This window comes from Schistocerca americana, chromosome 4, assembly GCF_021461395.2.
Source record: "Schistocerca americana isolate TAMUIC-IGC-003095 chromosome 4, iqSchAmer2.1, whole genome shotgun sequence".
In the NCBI taxonomy this organism is placed as follows: domain Eukaryota; kingdom Metazoa; phylum Arthropoda; class Insecta; order Orthoptera; family Acrididae; genus Schistocerca; species Schistocerca americana.
The window spans coordinates 339,031,098-339,049,468 of NC_060122.1; the positions used below are offsets into that span (position 1 = coordinate 339,031,098).

Here is an 18,371-nt window from a genome sequence, read left to right on the forward strand (position 1 = left end):
AACTGTAAACTAAAACAATGAAAAATTCCCGGAATCCTAAAAATATCCCGGGTTTTTCCCGGTTTTCTCCCGGATGAAAAAATTCCCGGGTTTTTCCCAGATCTCCCGGTTGTCCCGGGTAGTATACACCCTGTATTTATATGATTGTGCTGCTTGTATTTTAGCATCAGCTGAACAGTTTTATAAATATATAGTGATGGGAGTGCTAGTAGTTTCTTAATTTTGAAAATTGCTTTGCAGGACTCATTATATCTAAGCTTACACATGATCCTAACTGCCTTTTTTGAAGGATGAATACCCTATTTACATACTTGGCAGCAGCACATCCCCATACTTCAATTCCATATGTGAGGTCTGGATACACTAACGCATAGTAGATTATACTCATTTGCTCATGTTTAAGAAATTGTGACATTGTCCACATTGCATAAATGTATTTGCTTAGTTTTTGGCATAATAAATTGATATGATGCTCCCAAGAGAGATGCTGATCTAACATTACACCAAGGAAGGAAGTTTTATCTTTCAATTTTATTTCTGAACCATCATCAGACACAACACTCCATTGCATTTCATCTTATTTGGGGTGTATTTGAAATTCCATTAGATTTGTTTTATTGATGTTAAGCTTAAGTGAATTTTTTAAAAAGTATTTCTTCAATCCAAATAAGACACCAGAACAATTTTGGGCCAAATCATTCTCATTGGTTCCCCAGTTAACAACGGTTGTATCGTCCATATAGTTAAGTATCTTGCTGTTGTGTTCTGTGAGCAGATCATAACATATAGTATGAACAATAAAGGGCCCAGAACTGACCCTTGGGGCACACCATACTTTACTATAGCTGGACTTTGTGTGCGACTTGTGTGAACTGATGTCTGTCTTGTAGGTATGACTGAATGAGTCTTTCGGTTATTCCTCTGATACCATAAGTTTCCAGTTTCTCAAGCAGCAGCTCATGAGATACTGTGTCAAATGCACGTGATAAATCTAGGAACAAACATGCCACCCTTTCTTTTTCATCTAATTTCATAATTGTTATATGTACTACATCACATATGGCAGATGATGTTAAATAGCCTTTCCTAAATCCATGTTGGGTTTCTCGTAGCACTTTTTCTTTGACAAGAAAGTTTTCTAACCATAGTGAAATAATCTTTTCTAATACATTGCTTAGGATTGTAATTAAGCTATTGAATTGGTAGTTTTTGACTTTGTCGATACTATCTTTTTTTGTGCAAAGGCTTGACTATTGTATATTTTAATTCAGATGGAAACACACCTTTATTCAGACTTTCATTAACGAGGTGGACCAGAACAGATATGAGTGAATGTTTGCATCGTTTTGGTATAATGGAGGAGATTTCATCCCATCCTGTAGAGAATATGTTTTGCAATTTATTTATGATTCCCTCTTCTTCAGTTGTATCTGTTTCATAAATAAACACTGATTTTTGTACCTGGTAAGGAATTCTGTAGTCATCAGTGTCAGAGGTCACACACATGTTACCTGACTTTATAAAGTGGGCATTAAAAACATTGCTGATCATATATGGATCTGAAATATTTACATTATCAGTCATTAGTTGGATATTGTTGGCACTAGCCTTTGGTATTCTGCTGATTCTCTCATTTGCACAGTTCCATACTGATTTGCTTATGTTATTTGAAGTGGTAATTTTGTGCTGTATAATTTCCTTTGTGTATGCATTCAGTGCTTGTTTATAGGCTTTTCGACATGTTTGGTAGTTGTCTCTAGTTGATGTGTCTGGAAACTCTTTATATATTTTCCAAGTAATAAACATTTTCTCCTTCAGCTGTTTTACTTCTGAAAGAAGTCTTATACGGTGTTGAGTATATTTCTTTTTGAAAGTAACTGAACATGTTACATTGAAATGGGCAAAGAAAGTGTTATAAAAGTTATTCCATTTGTTTACAACATTTTCTGCACAATATATGTCATTCCATGTCTCAGACTGCAGTGGAGACTCCAACTTCTCTAAACATTTGTCATTTGTACGTCTTATTTCCATCATCTCATATGTGTTTTGTGAATCATACATATTCAGTATTTCCATTGTCTGGCAGAAATGATCAGAGAGGTGAAGGCTTATTATGTCAACTCTCCAGTTATCTAAGTTGGTGTAAAAGTGATCTATACAGTTAGAGGAATCTTTAGTTAGTCTGGCTGGCCCATTAACTCTGTCTGACAAATTATAGCTACACAGAATATCATTTACTTTTTCATAATCTTTAGTACACTTTAAGGAATCTATATTAAAATCACCAGCTATAACAATACCTATGTTCTTATACTTATTACATATAATTTCTATCATTTCTTCCATGCTTTGTAAGAAATTGTCCACAATACTATTAGGAGATCTGTACAGACCTATAACAACCAGGGGCATTTTGTCTACCAACAAACTTATTGCTGAAATTTCAAAGGTAATTTCCGCACTAAGTTCTGTGGTAAAATCCAGTTTTGTGGCGTGTAAATGGTCTTTGCAATATATGGCAACTCCCCCACTTTTATGTTCTGTTCAACAGAAATTACTACTCAGAATATAGTTGTCAAATTTAGTCATTGTAATTAAAGTATTAGACAACCCATGTTCTGTAAGAATGACTACATCTGCATTTTCCTCACTTAGAGCTTGCTGTTATTGTATGCACTTTTTGATTAGGTACTGAATGTTTTGATGTAACATTTTGACACCTATTTTGCTTTTTGTTTCTTCAGGATGTTCCTCCCGAAAAACTGCCTCTTCACAACTTTGTGATGTCTTAGGTGCAGAAATGTGGACAATTTTCTGTTTAAATACTTTACTACCCCCATCAGGATATATTAGTTTCCCTCGCTTACGATTTTGCAGACATCCATATACATTTTACTTAAAGCTGAAGAGCCTTGTCTGTTCAAATGAAATAGAGTAGGTTTGATATGGACAGAGATACTGGTGCACCCATATTTGAGATGGAGTTCAACATCTAGGAAGGTGAATTGCTGGGCTGAGTAGGACCAGATGAAGTGAATGGGGGAGAAGGTGTTGATGTTCTGGAGGAATGTGAATAGGCTGTTCTCACCCTCAATCCAGATTGCAAAGGCATCATCAGTGAAACTGAACCAGGTTATGGGCTTAGGATTCTGGGTGTTTAGGAAGTATTCCTCTAAATGGCCCACAAATAGGTTGGGATAGGATGGTGTCATGTGGGTATCCACAGCCGTACCCTGGATTTGTTTCTAGGTAATGTCTTCAAAGGAGAAGTGATTGTGAGTGAGGACATAGTTGGTCATAGCAATTAGGAAGGAGGTTGTTGGATTTATAGGAGAGGTTCTGGGATGGGCCTAAAGATTTGAGTAAAGCCTGTAGATCCTGTGGGATTTCTGGAATGGGGTCACTGTGGCAAGGTTTGTAGGTTGATGTATGTGACAGCTGGTGGAGTCCTTCTGCCAGATAATCCTTGCAGTTTTAAACAACAGTGGTGGGGCCTTTTTCCACACACAGGATTATAAGGCTGCGATCAGTTTTTAGGTCATGGACTGCAATTCTTTCTGTGGATGTAAGGTTAGTTTGCATGTTGTGGGATTTGAGGAATGCTGGTGGGACAAGGTTTGAGGTTAAGAAATTCTGAAAAGTTAACAGGGGTGATTTGGGGGCAGTAGGGGTGTATCATGGTTGAATGGAGGAATGAACTGAGTCAGGCAGGGTTCAACATTGGCTTTGGTTGAGGCTAACTGGTGGAGTTGGTGAAAAAAAATGTTTCCTCTGTAGGGACTGGGAGAAGGAGAGAAGGTCTTTTAACAAGTCCTGCATGATTAAATTTGGGAGTGGGGCAAAAGATGAGGCCTTTGGAAAGGACTGATACTTCTGTGGGGCTAAGGCTTTTGGTGGAAAGCTTCATGACTGTGTTATGGGTCTGTTAAGGTTCTGATTCTGTGTGGTGATGGGAAGGAGTTTTGTAGGATGGGGTAAATGTAGTAGGTTTGCAAGAAAGGGTTTGTCAGCTATGATGGGATGTAGGGAAGGCTTGGAGGTTGTTGCAGAGGTGGTGGACAGTGGTACTCCAGGGCAGGAGTAGTAAGTGAGCAGGGTGGAGCGTTTTTGAGGTGGCATTGTGTATGTTGCTCTAGTTCCTGGAGGGCAAGAGTTTCAGTGTGTGTTATGGGCTCCAGGGATTTGGCATCGCATAGTAGGAGCATTTTGTGGATTGAGGGGAGTTGGTGCAAGGAGGTTTCAACTTGATTGATATAGTTTTGCAGGACTATGTTGGTGAGGGCTAAAGATTAGTCAAATCTGAACAGATGGAGGTCATTGTGGAAGGAAACGTGACAACTGGAGTGTGTACTTCGATGGTAATGCCATTTGGAGGGATTCCATGAGCCAAGCAACAATGTAGCAACAGTATGTGGGGCTGGGTTCTGTCCAGGGATAACGAAACTTTTCTGTATTTGCAGATGGAAGGAGCAAGGCTCCATGGTGGTGGGAAAAAAGTGAAAAAATATGTAAATAGTGTGGAATTACATCCAAAAAAATTGCAAAAATACATCCAAATACATGGGAAAAATAACTAAAAGGGTGAAATGGATGAAACAAAGGGAAACAAGAAGAAATCAGAGGGAGTACGATGATAGTGAAAGATAAAAACCTCTAAATTGGTGTGAAGTCACAATGAGATCAAAGAAAAGATATAAATAAAAAAATATTTTACTTGGGTTGCATGTCTGAGGGTGGATAAGTGTGAAGAAGGAAATGCCAGATGTGAATGGATGAGGTGAAATTAGGAGGTACAAACTGGGACAGAAAGGAGAAGGAGTGTGGTGGTGTAAGGGTTGGTAGGATGAGATACAAAAAAATGTGGCATCAGTAAGGTGCGGAAAATAACACACAAAACTATGGGAGAGTGATACAGGAAGAGTGATCAATTTGAAGGTATAGGGTAATGTTATTGGTGAGTAATGTGGGACATAAGATTCTGCACCAACAATCAGCATGGTTTTGTAGCTGTCTGTTGTGTGCAGGTAAGATGGCTGATACAGGGTGGCTCTTAAGTAGAGTGTGCAGTGCAGTTTGTAAGGCAACAAAATAAACACATGAAAGAAGGGAAGGAAGGATGGATATTGAGTATAGTACTGCATTAAAAAATGGTAACAAAGGAAAACAGCACTGGGTTAGGATGGAAGAAAAGCCATCAGGCAAAATCAAACACTGGAAAATAGAGGATGGAATCTAACAATAATATGAAAAGGATAGCTGCTACTCACCATATAGTGGAGATGCTGAGTCACAGATAGGCAACAAAAAAACTGTGACAAAATAAACTTTCAGCCCACAAGGCCTTTGGCAAAAACAGACAACACACACACACACACACACACACACACACACACACACACAAGTGCGGGCACGCGGGCTCACGCAAATGCAACTTACACATACATGACCACCATCTCTGGCAGCTGAAGCCAGACTATGAACATCAACAGCAGTGCATGATGGGAAAGGCAGCTGGGTGGGGATAAGGAGGAGTCTGGATGGGGAGGAGGAGGGATATCAGGGTGGAGATGGGGGATCGTGAAGTGCTGCTGGGGAGCGTGTAGTAGGGGTGAGGTGGAAAGAGAGTAGGGCAGCTAGGTGCAGTCGGAATGTTAGACAGTGGGTGGTGGAGGAAGTAGTGGAAAAGGAGAGAAGTAGAAAGATTAGGTTCACTGGTGGAATAGAGAGCTGTGCAGTGCTGGAATGGGAACAGGGAAGGGGCTAGATGGGTGAGGAAAATGACTAACAAAGGTTGAGGCCAGGAGTGTTACGGGAGCGTAGGATATATTGCAGGGAGAATTTCTACCCATGGAATTCAGGAAAGCTGGCGCTGGTGGAAAGGATCCATATGGCAGCAGTCATTTAAATGAGTAATGTTGTTTTGAACAGTGTGCTCAGCTACAGGGTGATCCAGTTGTTTCTTGGCCACAGTTTGTTGGTGGCCACTCATGCAGACAGACAGCTTATTGGTTGTCATGCCCACATAGAATACAGCACAGTGGTTGCAGCTTAGCTTGTAGATCACATGACTGGTTTCACAGGTAGCCCTGCCTTTGATGGGATACAATGTTTGTGACCGGACTGGAGTAGGTGGTGGTGGGAGGATGCATGGGACAGGTCTTGCATCAAGGTCTGTTACAGGGATATAAGCCATGAGGTAACCAACACCAGTTTTCCTGGATTCCGCAGGTGGGAACTCTCCCTGCAATATATCCTATGTTCTTGTAACCCCCCTGGCCTCAATCTTTGTTAGTTATTGTCCTCACCCATCTAGCCCCTTCGTTGTTCCCATACCAGCACTATATAGCCCTCTGTCCCACCAACACACCCAGTACTACTTTTCGCCTTTTCTGCTACCCACCTCTCTCCTTTATCATCCATCTAACCTCCTGACTATTCCTTGCTGCCATACCCTCGCTCCATCTCATCACTGCATGTTCCACAGCAGCACTTCGCCCTTCCCAATTCCTGCCCTGCTATCCCTCTCCCTCCCCACCTCAGCCTCCTCCTTACCCCCATCCAGTTGCCTTTCCCACCATGCACTGCTGCTGCTGCTTGTAGTTTGGCTTCAACCACCAGAGACTGTGGTCATGTGTGTGAGTTGTGGGTGCATATGTGTTTGTGTGTGTGTGGGGGGGGGGGGTGTCTGTCATCCATTTTTGACAAAGGTGTCATTGGCTGAAAGCTTATTTTGTGACAGTCTTTTTTTGTTGCCTATTTGTGACTGAGCATCTTCACTATATGGTGAGTAGCAACTATCCTTTTCGTAGTATTGTCATCTCTATGTGTGTTATTTTGGGATTCGTTTAACAATAGAAAGCAAGAATAGTTTTCCACAGTGAAACAATTTAGGAAGACACAAATGCAGTTACTGCCAGCTGTATAGATGACTCTGATCCTTTTACTGACTTTACTTAACATAAAAGCTATTACAGCAATTTGCCAGATTAGGGGGCTGAATTTTACTTTTGAATTCACTGAATGCTGCTCCTAGAACTCATTCTGGTCTTGGCGAGTTTTGTTCTTTAAGAAGGTTTTGACTTAGCATAATTTGCGATGAAGTTCTGTTTGATTTCTTAGCAGCAGCCCCTAACAGGGCTATTTAACCTTGGCAGACCTTTCAGTTACTAACAGTATGCTTGGTATATGGGCAATACTTCTGAATTTTATTCACTGGTACTCCACATTTTGCACCCACAGATGAATTTTCAATGTTGAATGCTCACACAGTTGCCTAAATATTTTCCTACCTTCTTTATCATTCGTTTTAAGAACTGTAGTTGTTGCTACTATAACTGCTTTATAGCCATCAAGACCTCCTTTACATTCATGGAATCCAAAATTTTAGATCTATTAGCTACTAGGAGATCTAAGACATTATCCTCACAAGTTGGTTCTCTAACAACATCTTTTAGGTAATAGTCAGATAAAATATTTGAGCCGTGTGTGGCTCGTGTTCCCGCCTTCATGTATTTTACACCCTGTTTTTAACGTACTTCCACCTCACTACGTTAATTTCAATTACTACTGTCACTGAGTTGCTGCTTTGCCTGACCATGAGCGGCATTAGCAGTGTGTATCGATATATCCCCTCTCGTTGTATCTTTGCTCGACTGTTATTATTTCCCGGTCGTTGTCTGTCATAAGCCAGTTCAGGTTGGGTGTTTGCCAGTTCAGGTTGGGTGTTCGCCAGTTCGGGTTGGGTGTTCGGGTCTGCCAGTCAGTTGGAACATATGGAGCACAGTCTGGACTTGCCAGTCAAGGAGTTGCAATGTGGCACTAGTGCAGTCCAGTTGGAGCAGTGAGGCCTGCACCAACATGGTCGCCCGACTGTTGCCACCACGCATCACTTGAGCTGGGCCACGCTCTTGGTGGATCATCGGTTGGTCATCCTACAGGACGACACATTTTGGCTCGGTGATCGTTCATGAGTCAGCTGTATGTGTGCGTGTGTGTGTGTGTGTGTGTGTGTGTGTGTGTGTGTGTGTGTGTGTGTGTGTGTGTGAATCAACTATCAACTCCCGATCTGTCTTCGTGTATGCTTAGTTGCTGCTGGTAGTTGCTGTTGTATCATTCAGGTCTTCGTGTAAGTGTTTGTCAGCTTGTGTTTGTAGTTGGTGTTAGTTCAACTGACGATGATTTTAGATGTTGTTGGCATTCTGAGAGGAGTCAGTCGGAACGTGCGAGGAGGAGAGTTCACAGCGGCAGTTCAGGTCATGAGTTGGGCCCTGGCAGCCAGTTGCAACACATCTGGAGTACAGCCTGGGCCAGCCAGTCACCGGCTTGCAGCAGCAGCAGTGAGCCCTGTGCAGACACCGCCCACCTGTCCATTGCTGCCACGCATCACTTAAGCCGGGCCTGACTTTTGGTAGATGGTTGGTTAGTCAGTTCATTCGAGGACGTCTCCATGCTGGCGGTCTCTGCGCAGTGTGAGAGTCTGTCTGGAGCTGTCCAATCAGTATGAGCAACATCACTTGCTGACCCAGGACGTGAAGGTTGAGTGGTTTTGAGCATTACGTAGTTGGTTCTGGCGTTGCTGTTCTGGAGGTTTTCCAGTGAGTAACAACGAGTGAAGTGTTTGAGATAGCTGCTGTCAGGTGGAATTGATCAAATTAATTTACCCATAATCAAGTGCACCAGTGGAATTTTCTGCCTTGTGGCCGTTAGTGTTCTGGTTACCTGCCCTGGCCGCTGACATAAATTCAGGCAGTGCTCATTTTGGGTGAAGTTAACTGTATTATCTTGCTTCGTAGTTAAGTGAACCAGTGGAATTCTCTGCCTTGTGGCCATTAGTGTTCTGGTTACCTGCCCTGGCCACCAACGTAGTTTTTAGGCAGTGTCTTTTCCTCACCTGTTGTTGCTGCCTAACATAGTACGTAGTTTTGGCAGCTCAGTTCACATACGCATTTGTTGGGGAAAGTGATACTTGTAATTTTTTGGGGGGCCTTGAATTCTCGTGTACTCTGTCATGGCAAGCAAGTGGTTGGTCGGTCGGTCCATGACTGTCCCCTGGTTGGGTTCCAATGAATCAGGTGTAGTTGGGCTTACCACCTGTCTCACCTAAGAGAACGAGGGCAGGCCGATCCACTGGAGACTCCTGAGTGTCATTCTCTTAATTATCCATTTGGCAGTGTTAATGTTGTTGTAATTTAACTGTATTTTATATTTTTAATTTGGCAAGGTTAGTCGTGGGCCTAGAGCCATGGAAACATGTTCTCAGAGTTTCCTTCAAGTCCAAGCATTATCACCTTCTGTTCTTGTAAGGTTATTGTAATTTCCTCTGAAATATTTTACAAGTTATTGTGGACCTTCCGTTGTTTGAGTTGCAAAAGGAAATTTTTAAACTTAATGTATTATTTTACTGATTGTGGCAATACTTATTTCCTTAATTTGCAGAATTTACCTTGCAGCCTTCAGCCATCTTATTGCGTTCATCTCTTTCTGTGCACCTTGTGGGCCATCAGCCCTGTTAGCTTCTTAAAACATTGTGGCCTTCTGCGTTCAGTAATTATCATAGAATATTTGGAATTTTGAAGATTTAGTTTGAACTTATTCTAAAACATCTGTTCAGAGGCCTTAAGCTGTGAAGCATATTTAATTCTTTCAAAAATGTATTTGTGAACTAAATGATAATAAATTACAATTGTGAAATGAATCCGACCACAACTCTCTTGGCCCTTTCCACAATCCTAATTACCTGTTAGCCCTATGTGTTTTAGCGGGCTTATCAATATTTGACCAATAATCTCACTCAAATTCTTATCCCTGATACCTATTTAAATAATCTAACTCTCTCAATCCATAGCTGGTAAGCTGATACCTCACCCTATTATCATGATAAGGTTAGAGAATTTATCTCCATTGTTTTCCAAGTTTTCTCCGACACATTCTGACGCTATAGCCCCTGAGGAATTTGTTCTATAAAAGCATCAAATTATATTGTTTGACCTACTTTTGTTGCTCACTTTCAGCCAGACAATTTAACATTCAAAATCTGAAATAATGATGCTAGACAATCATGTTTTTTATGGCAATAAATATTCCACCACCATCGATGTACAGCCTACTCCAAGGAATCTATGTCAGTTGTAATTAAGATTGCTTTGCTATACAGTTCTGGTTTCAGTCAGTTTCTGTTCAATATATAGTTGTTATTAGCATTAATGAGTGAATTCCAGGACAGCATCATGGTTACTTCTGTAATTGGCTAATGCCATGTTAACATTTTAATCTTTCCGACCTTATGACCCCACTTTACTTAAAATATATGAGTTTCTTTCTCTGAATAAGACACATAATTCTTGAAACTTCCTGGCAGATTAAAACTGTGTGCTGGACCGAGACTCAAACTCGGACCTTTGCCTTTCGCGGGCAAGTGCTCTACCAATTGAGCTACCCAAGCACGACTCATGCCCCCTCCTCACAGCTTTACTTCTCCCAGTATCTTGTCTCCTACCTTCCAAACTTTACAGAAGTTCTCCTGCAAACCTTGCAGAACTAGCACTCCTGAAAGAAAGGATATTGCGGAGACATGGCTTTGCCACAGCCTGAGGGATGTTTCCAGAATGAGATTTTCACTCTTCACATTGTGGGTTCCTCTGGCATAAAAAAAATCCTCTCATACAAATGCCACAAATGTTCAGTTACACAAATACATAAATTATTATTTCACACATTTGTTTGCCAAATAAGTTGTAACAAAGCAGCTTCTCTAAATTAGGTAGAGATTAATTGTCCTCACAATACATCCTTCAATCTTGTAATCCTCCCGTCTTCAGTCTCTCTTAGCCTCTGTCTCACAAATCCACTCATTTCCCCATGACCGCCACTTCACTCATTCTGCAGTCACATCCTACTCTGTGCAGTCTCCCTCTTCCTTGTTATATCTCCCCCTCTCATTTCTCCATGTCATTCTGCATGACACACAACTCTGCCCTCTGTGCAGCAGAGTGAGTTCACCATTCCTGTTCTGTGCATTTGCTGCTATTAGCTTTCCTTACCTCCATACCTTCCTCCAACTTCCCAAATTGAAAAAGGTGATAGTGAGTCCACAACCAGTTATACTGAGATAGGGAACCCATGATCAGAACTGCATATTTATTTTGTTATGGACACATACAGCATACGCGGCTTTACAATAGCATAGCTCACAGTAACTGTTTAAAGTGGCAACCACTAATCTCAATGTATGTATTGCAATGACGCATCCAGTTCTGCTGCAGTCTCACAGAGATCCCTGGTGTCTGTTGTACCAGGAGACAGGCAGCTTGGACACTAGCAAGGTCTTCATCCGTTTATATGTGCGTTTCATACACCAGCATCTTCATGTAATCCCAAAGGAAAGGGTCCAGAGGTGTGAGATCCAGTAATTTTGCTGGCCATAGGACAGGACCTCCCCTTCCAGCCCAATGATGAAGGAATGTGTTGATGAGGTGCTTGTGGACATTAACAGTGAAGTGGGCTGGTACACACCCTTCACAGGCAACAAGGGATGCAGTCTCCAATAACTGTGGCAGCACATCTAGTGGGAACACCTAGTAACATGGACCAATTAAATGAGGATGCAGCAAATAAGGCCCTATTAGGTGATCTTGGATAATGCCCCCCCCCCCCCAAATACGTCAACAAAGTTGTTGCTAGTAGCCACCAATGTGGGTGGAGAGGTCATTGTCCTCACTACAGATATGGCTGCTGCAGTTGTTGCGGCACCATCATTGGTGAATGAGGCCTCATCCATGAGCAATAAAAACTGTACCAAGTTTGGCATTACAGCACTGCAGTGGGTGATCCATTGACAGAAGTGAATGCGGGGCTCAAAATCTGTTCTTTATGATGGGTGTAATTCCTGTTTCACCAGTACTCTCCATACTGTATGCTTCAAAGTGTGCGTTTCACAGGAAAGTTAACAGGTCCTTACTACTGGGTTGTTGGCCACATGATCTAACACCATGTTCTCAAAGTCTGGTGCTAAGACATATCTTTGGAGGGAACCTTGGCCTGCTCTTGTTGATGGAAATGATCCCATCTCATAAGTTGATATTCACAGAGACAAACTTCTTTGAATCAGGATGATGCCTGTTGGGAAACATTCTCTGTCCATTAATGCTACTTTCCAGGCACTACACCTGCTGCACCGTACATTAAATGTATGTCTGCAACTCTCATGATGAGTAACATTCCATCTTTGACTACACGTCAAGCACTGTACACAGTAACACACCTCACCATTGACACGTCATTAGTTGTCTAATGTAATGGCCAACTGATATCAGGGATAGTGGTGCATGTATGGCAAAGGCTAATGCACTGATGAGATGCATGTGGTCCTAACACAACACACATGCTATGAACTAAGTATGTCTGTTTGGTGGTCAGGAATGTATGTTGTTCATCATCCACTGCCTTTTCCAGTGTACAAGACACCCAGGATCTTTGTGAGAGTGCAGCAGAACAGCATGAACCTTTGATATACATGTGTTGAGACTGATGGTCATTGCTTTGAACAATTACTGTGAGCTACGTTGTTGCTATGTGGTGTACGCTGTGTATGTCCATAACTCACAAATATGCATTTCTAACTATTGACTCCCTATCTCAATACAATCAGTTGTGGATCATCTATCACCCGTTTCAAATCAACCAAAAATGTTTGAGACACTCTGTATATGGTGAGTTGCTACTTTTACTCTTTCCAGAATTTTAAAACATTATGTTCAGTATGTTTCGTAGTGTAACAGAAGGACTTTTATTGAATAGATGAAACAAAATAATAAACAAACAAATGGTAGAATACTAACATTCATATTTAAATCACTAAATCTGCACTACCATTCAGGAAATACTATTTATTGATGCCTTTTTTTCACCTTGGCACATAAAATAATCTAATTGGCTAATGTCCTGTACATTCTTTTTGGAGCACAAATTATCAGTATTCCTCTCCACTTCCAGGGATTAGGCTAAATGTCTCTCTGGTCTTCAAAGACTATTGTTGACTCCATCTCATTATCTGTGTGTAGTAGCGTTTCTTACATTACCAATACTCCATCTCTCTAACAGAAGTTCCTAATGTATTCCTCTGCGATAGGACTCAGTTCAGAGATAGTTGGTTCAAATCATGGTAGTGGAAAAAATTATCATCAACACTCTTCCTTCCAACGCCTTGGATTAAATTTCCAACTTTTCCACAGTGTTTTAAGGAATGAGAGCATGTGATACTGTTTATGGTGATCCACCCATTGGATGGGATCATGAAGCACAGCAGTTCTCTTGGTATTTAAGAATTGTAGGCCATGTGCCAGCACTGGGTTTCATTCTCACCCTTCACTCATCATCACACAACCCAAACAGGATACCACACTATATATACACCCATTACAATCACCGAAACTCAAAAGATATGCTTAAGACATAACTCCGATACAATGTGCAGTAAGAAAAATGAGAACAATTTTGTTTCAATAAAATTTATTTCCATATTCTTTGGTTCATTGTTGAAGCATCTCTATTTACAGAAACATACCACACTAAAGTTTGACCTTAGTATTATCTACCTGTTATATGACACAGGTTTTACATCTTGTAAAATGTTTTCTATATTTATTGCCGTTGACATATACAGAACGGATTAATTTACTATGACACTTGCAGTTCACAGCTGCATGGGCGTCTTTCAACGAGGTTTCTTGGCACAGTCTAATTAATATTGTGTTACATTTGGCAATATAAATACTTGCTTGAGTTACATTTGTACTATGAAACTTTTTTCACACATTTTGAAGTCTGTGAACTACAAATGTACAACAAAATACAATAATCAATTATGATACAATAAGGTTGCATTAGCTTTTACTGCTTCTCAAAAGTAATACAAGAGAAGAAAGTAATCCAGTTCTAACAGACTGTTATAAAACGTAATATCATGAAACTTACGATCAGTCCTATTAATAATGGCACTTATGCATTACTTCAGATTTTGGAATACTGTTGTGCTCATTTGCATTGTTACTGAGAAACAAAATTGGTAATTCAGGATTCAGTTTCCTTACCATAATTTAAACAATTGTTTTATCCTTAGGTGGAACATGAAACAAAAGTGTAGAATGAATGGGAAATATTGGTTTGAGTAGAAATTAATGAAAAAGAAATAATTCAATGAACACTGAAACAAACTCATTTAAGCAAATTTCTACAAAAAAGGACCAACACAATTGCAATAATATCTGACAGAATGTATTTAGTATTCCTTCAGCCTTAGCTTACACTTCTTGTACAAAAGTTACCCAATCTACTTATATTTTGATTTGTACTCTACAGTACAACTAAAAGCAATTATGATATATAATACCCACATTTTTATAAGCAGATACATTGTCAAACAAACATAAAGCAGAAGGATCTATCCTGGTGTATCAAGAGTAAAACTGGTCCATCATTTTAATTTATTGTAGCTTAACACTGCAACAAATGGTGACATCATCAATAATATGCCTTTTTTGAGTGCTGAAAACTGAATCACAGTTTCTTACAAAATCTGCCAATAACCCTGGCTTTCAGCAAACAATCTGATTGTCTCAGTACATGGATGTTTCAAGTGATAGCAGGTATGCAGAAATGTTGCAAATGATATAATACAGTTTGATGTTCCAAGTGGCATTATGAAATCTAGCTTTCTTGTGTATATCTATATACTTGTATATGTCTTTCTGTATCTCCTAAAACTTCCTTACAGCTACAGTTTAAAAAAGAAAAAAAACATCTTATGAAAATACTATTTATACAGATAAACAGTTAGCTTACCTAAATACACACCAGGTACCTCTATTTTTATGTCAGTGCTTGCTCTCAGAAATTAAGAAACAAATGACATAGCATTGCACCAGTCATAGCTACACATTCAAGGCAAAGTGATGCATTTTCCCCATTGAAATGTCTTGCCACCAACACATTGAAAACACAGATTTCACTAAAGAAATTTAACTGGTGTGATGTGATTTGAAAACACAGTAGAAATATATTTTCCATCCTCTATTATTTCATTTTCAGATACAAAAAAAATTGCTTCCAATTTTAAACTTGATGGCAGCCTGTTTGGGGCATGTTTAAATACTTTCAGCATCTTACATGCGGAGAAGTATTTAGTTGTGCTTGTTCGGCATTGTATCATTGCTAATGGTAATTGACAGACGCCGAATGTTCGGTTTGTCATACTCCTCCATGCTCATTCCTCTTGAAAGTCTCCTTGGACGCCCTTCCCCATCAAATGATCCTCCAGAAAATGCTCGCTGTCTTTCAACCCCAGGCAGAGTAATAGAAGTCAGTAATCCTTGACCTTTGCAAAACAGCAAGATGCTCTGTGCTACTTTGTGAGGCTGTAACAACACAATAATGTTAGTGCTGAATTAAATGAAGTAAGTATTATAGTAGTTGTATTACATGTTTATTAGCCTACCTTATAAATAAATAAAAAACTTTTTTATTTTAAATTCAGTGCATTAGTATTTGCAAAATGACTTTCATATAGTGTTCATTAAAAAATGACGATCATTCCACTTGGGACCTGTGGAATGGTACATTAGCTTATTTGTTTTAGTTGTAAATATTTGTCATGTATTGTTGTTTTTCTGACATGTTCCACATCCTGGAGGACCTCCTCACTACGGATCAATTGGAATGAAAGTAAATCTAATCTAATCTAAGACAGAAGAGAATAACAAACATCATTCAATTTATTTTTTCTGCTTTGAGAACTGTTTTTTTATACTTTTCTGGATAAAATAGTACAAAAGTTACACAAATAATATAAGGGGTTGTATAGTTGAGGCAGTAAACAGTTAATAGGCACATAAATGAGATTGAAAAAGTTGCTAAGCTTTTGAACAGCGTCATTGTTTTGGATCCCTGTCAGGCTGCATGCAATGACATTGCAGAAAAGTAGGACAATGATTACATTTGTGTATATGTGTGTTTTTGTTAGATCTGAAGGAAACTGTCCAGAAGCTCAGAAACATCAACAGTCTGTAAATTACAGTCGTTCAAAACAAAAATCCTGGATATTAAGTTCTTTATTTATCTGGTACACCCTGACATGTTTTGTCTTAATTACAAAGCATCTTCAATGAGTGTTCTGAAGTACTACACGACTTTTTCATTTGCAAATGCACATTCAATGCAAATGTTCTGAGAAATTGTGAAATATTTAAGGAAATGGGAACAACACAGACTGCAGTGTTCCAGAACAGTCAGTTAACTGTTGTGCTATGCTACTCCTGTGTGTTGCACTGCAGCAGTAAAACATTTAACATAAAGTTAAATAATACACATGGTACAGTAATGGAAGTTCCATAGGGGAATAAGTGTCTGGATTAAAAACTTATATGCTTATTTTATTGTCCAGAAATAAAAGGAGAAAGTTCATTGTGGTTTAGTTCTCCAGTATATTCACCCTTCCCAAGAAACCATGCAAATAAGCTAAAGCTGGTAACAGAAAGAAACAATACAAATATGCTAAGGCTGATAAAAGAAAAATTTGACATTTGCAAAAGGTAATGGAAGGTGGTGTGCCCTTAGGCAGATATGAAGAAATATGTGGACACTGTTTCAGTCTAGAGATGAATAGTATGGAAAAAACAGGCAATGTAAACATACCAAATCACCAACATATCATGGGATGAAATTTTTTGCAAGAAAAGAGCTGTTGATAGAAATGAGTTCTTGCGATGTTCAGGAAGTGATTCATATTGAGGATGTGAAACTCTTCTTCCAGAAAATGGAAAAGTCATTCAAAACTTTACCAAACAATTTAATAACTTTGGCTACTTTTCCAGAAACAAATTGTTAACCTCAAAATGAAACTGCATTCTTTAAGCTGAATTATCTTTACTGATTAAAGAATATTATTTTAAAGTGCATTTAAATGAGCTCTCCTTTGAGTGGCTGGTATATAGTAAAGTATGATGCAGTGCTTGTCTGATTGTGTTGGTAGCACTTGGTGTGGAAAAAAATTTTGGAATAGTTTGCAGGAACAGTACTATTTAAACATTTTTGCAAGGTGACTATCAAGTGCCATAAGTAATGTATAAAATGCATGTTTGACTGCCAGCCACTTTTATTTTAATCTCAGGTATTGTCTGGTTTCAGTCTTGGACTATCTTCATGGAGAACAGCTTAAAACATTTTAACCCTTATTCATGAAGATGGTCCATGGCTGAAACCGGTTGATATTTAGGCTTAAAATAAAAGCAGCTGATGGTCAAACATACATTTTATAAAGTACAATTTAGCTTGTCGACAACTGCAGGCTCTCTTATCACTGCACCTTTAACTGGCAATATGAACCATGCCACAAAATTTAAATCTGAACGGAAAATCATATAATCATCCAATCTAAGAATAATTATTAAGGCACTGTAATATGGGGATAAGTCTCACCATAAGCCTATGTAGACATTTATTGGTATCCTCTATTTTAGCCCATAAATCTTGATATAATGTTTGAACAATCAAGATGGCAATCTTCTTGCCCAAGTTCACACACACATGTAACTTCTACCATGAATTGATGCAGAATCTTTAATATTTCATTCCTTCATAAGATAATGGATAATGAACAGAAGAGTGGCAGCTTAGAGAACAGTAAGCATTGGGTGAATAAGATCACTACTGTGCAGACAATAGGAACTCTCATGAAGAAAATGCTTGTAACACAACATAACATACTACATGACAGGTGTAAAAAATTACCTACTGTTACAAAATGTGACTCTACTGTCTCCAGCTATATTGTCACCTGCAAATTTTTCTGTATTGTTACCTATTTAGTTCTGTCAACACAAATTTGTCTATCACTTGTCATATCTCTCCATGCACTGGCTTTAGAAAATATAATTAATATGGAGCTAATCAGCTTTTGGTGATATTAAATATTTAGATAATATCAGAAAGCTCTAATTGGAATAAAAATGCTGGTAGAAGTGAAAAGGAGTAAAGGCAATCACTCAATATGTAGTTCAGATGTTGAGCATTTGACCAACACACAAACAAGACTGTCCTTAACAAGATTCTTGTGCTGGCCATTTTTGCATTATCTGTATATAAATTACAGTGATTCAAAAGAATAACACCTTTTCCATGTGGCACGTTAACATTTTTTTTCCCACCCAGGTGTGATTCATGTGATTCACCTTAATTACAAGGCATCTTCAGTGGGTGTCCTGAAATATCACATGACTTTTTCATTTGCAAATGAAACCCCCTACTTTACGCTAACATTAGATATGTTTTTCAATAGATAGTCAGAGTCACTAACTGTAGGGCCAGTTTATCAATGC

The 18,371-nt window shown here is 39.3% G+C and overlaps 1 protein-coding gene across 3 annotated transcripts in view; it reads right to left on the reverse strand.

The window, feature by feature from the left end:
• Positions 1–13,492: 13,492 nt before the first annotated feature.
• LOC124614043 (uncharacterized protein ZK1073.1) overlaps positions 13,493–18,371 on the reverse strand; it is a 602,405-nt gene continuing 597,526 nt past the window's right edge. For all 3 annotated transcript variants that reach the window (XM_047142875.1, XM_047142874.1, XM_047142876.1), the window contains one exon: positions 13,493–15,413. In XM_047142875.1, coding sequence (XP_046998831.1) covers positions 15,180–15,413 — 234 coding nt within the window. In that variant the 3' untranslated portion in view covers positions 13,493–15,179. The remainder of the gene's footprint in view (positions 15,414–18,371) is intronic.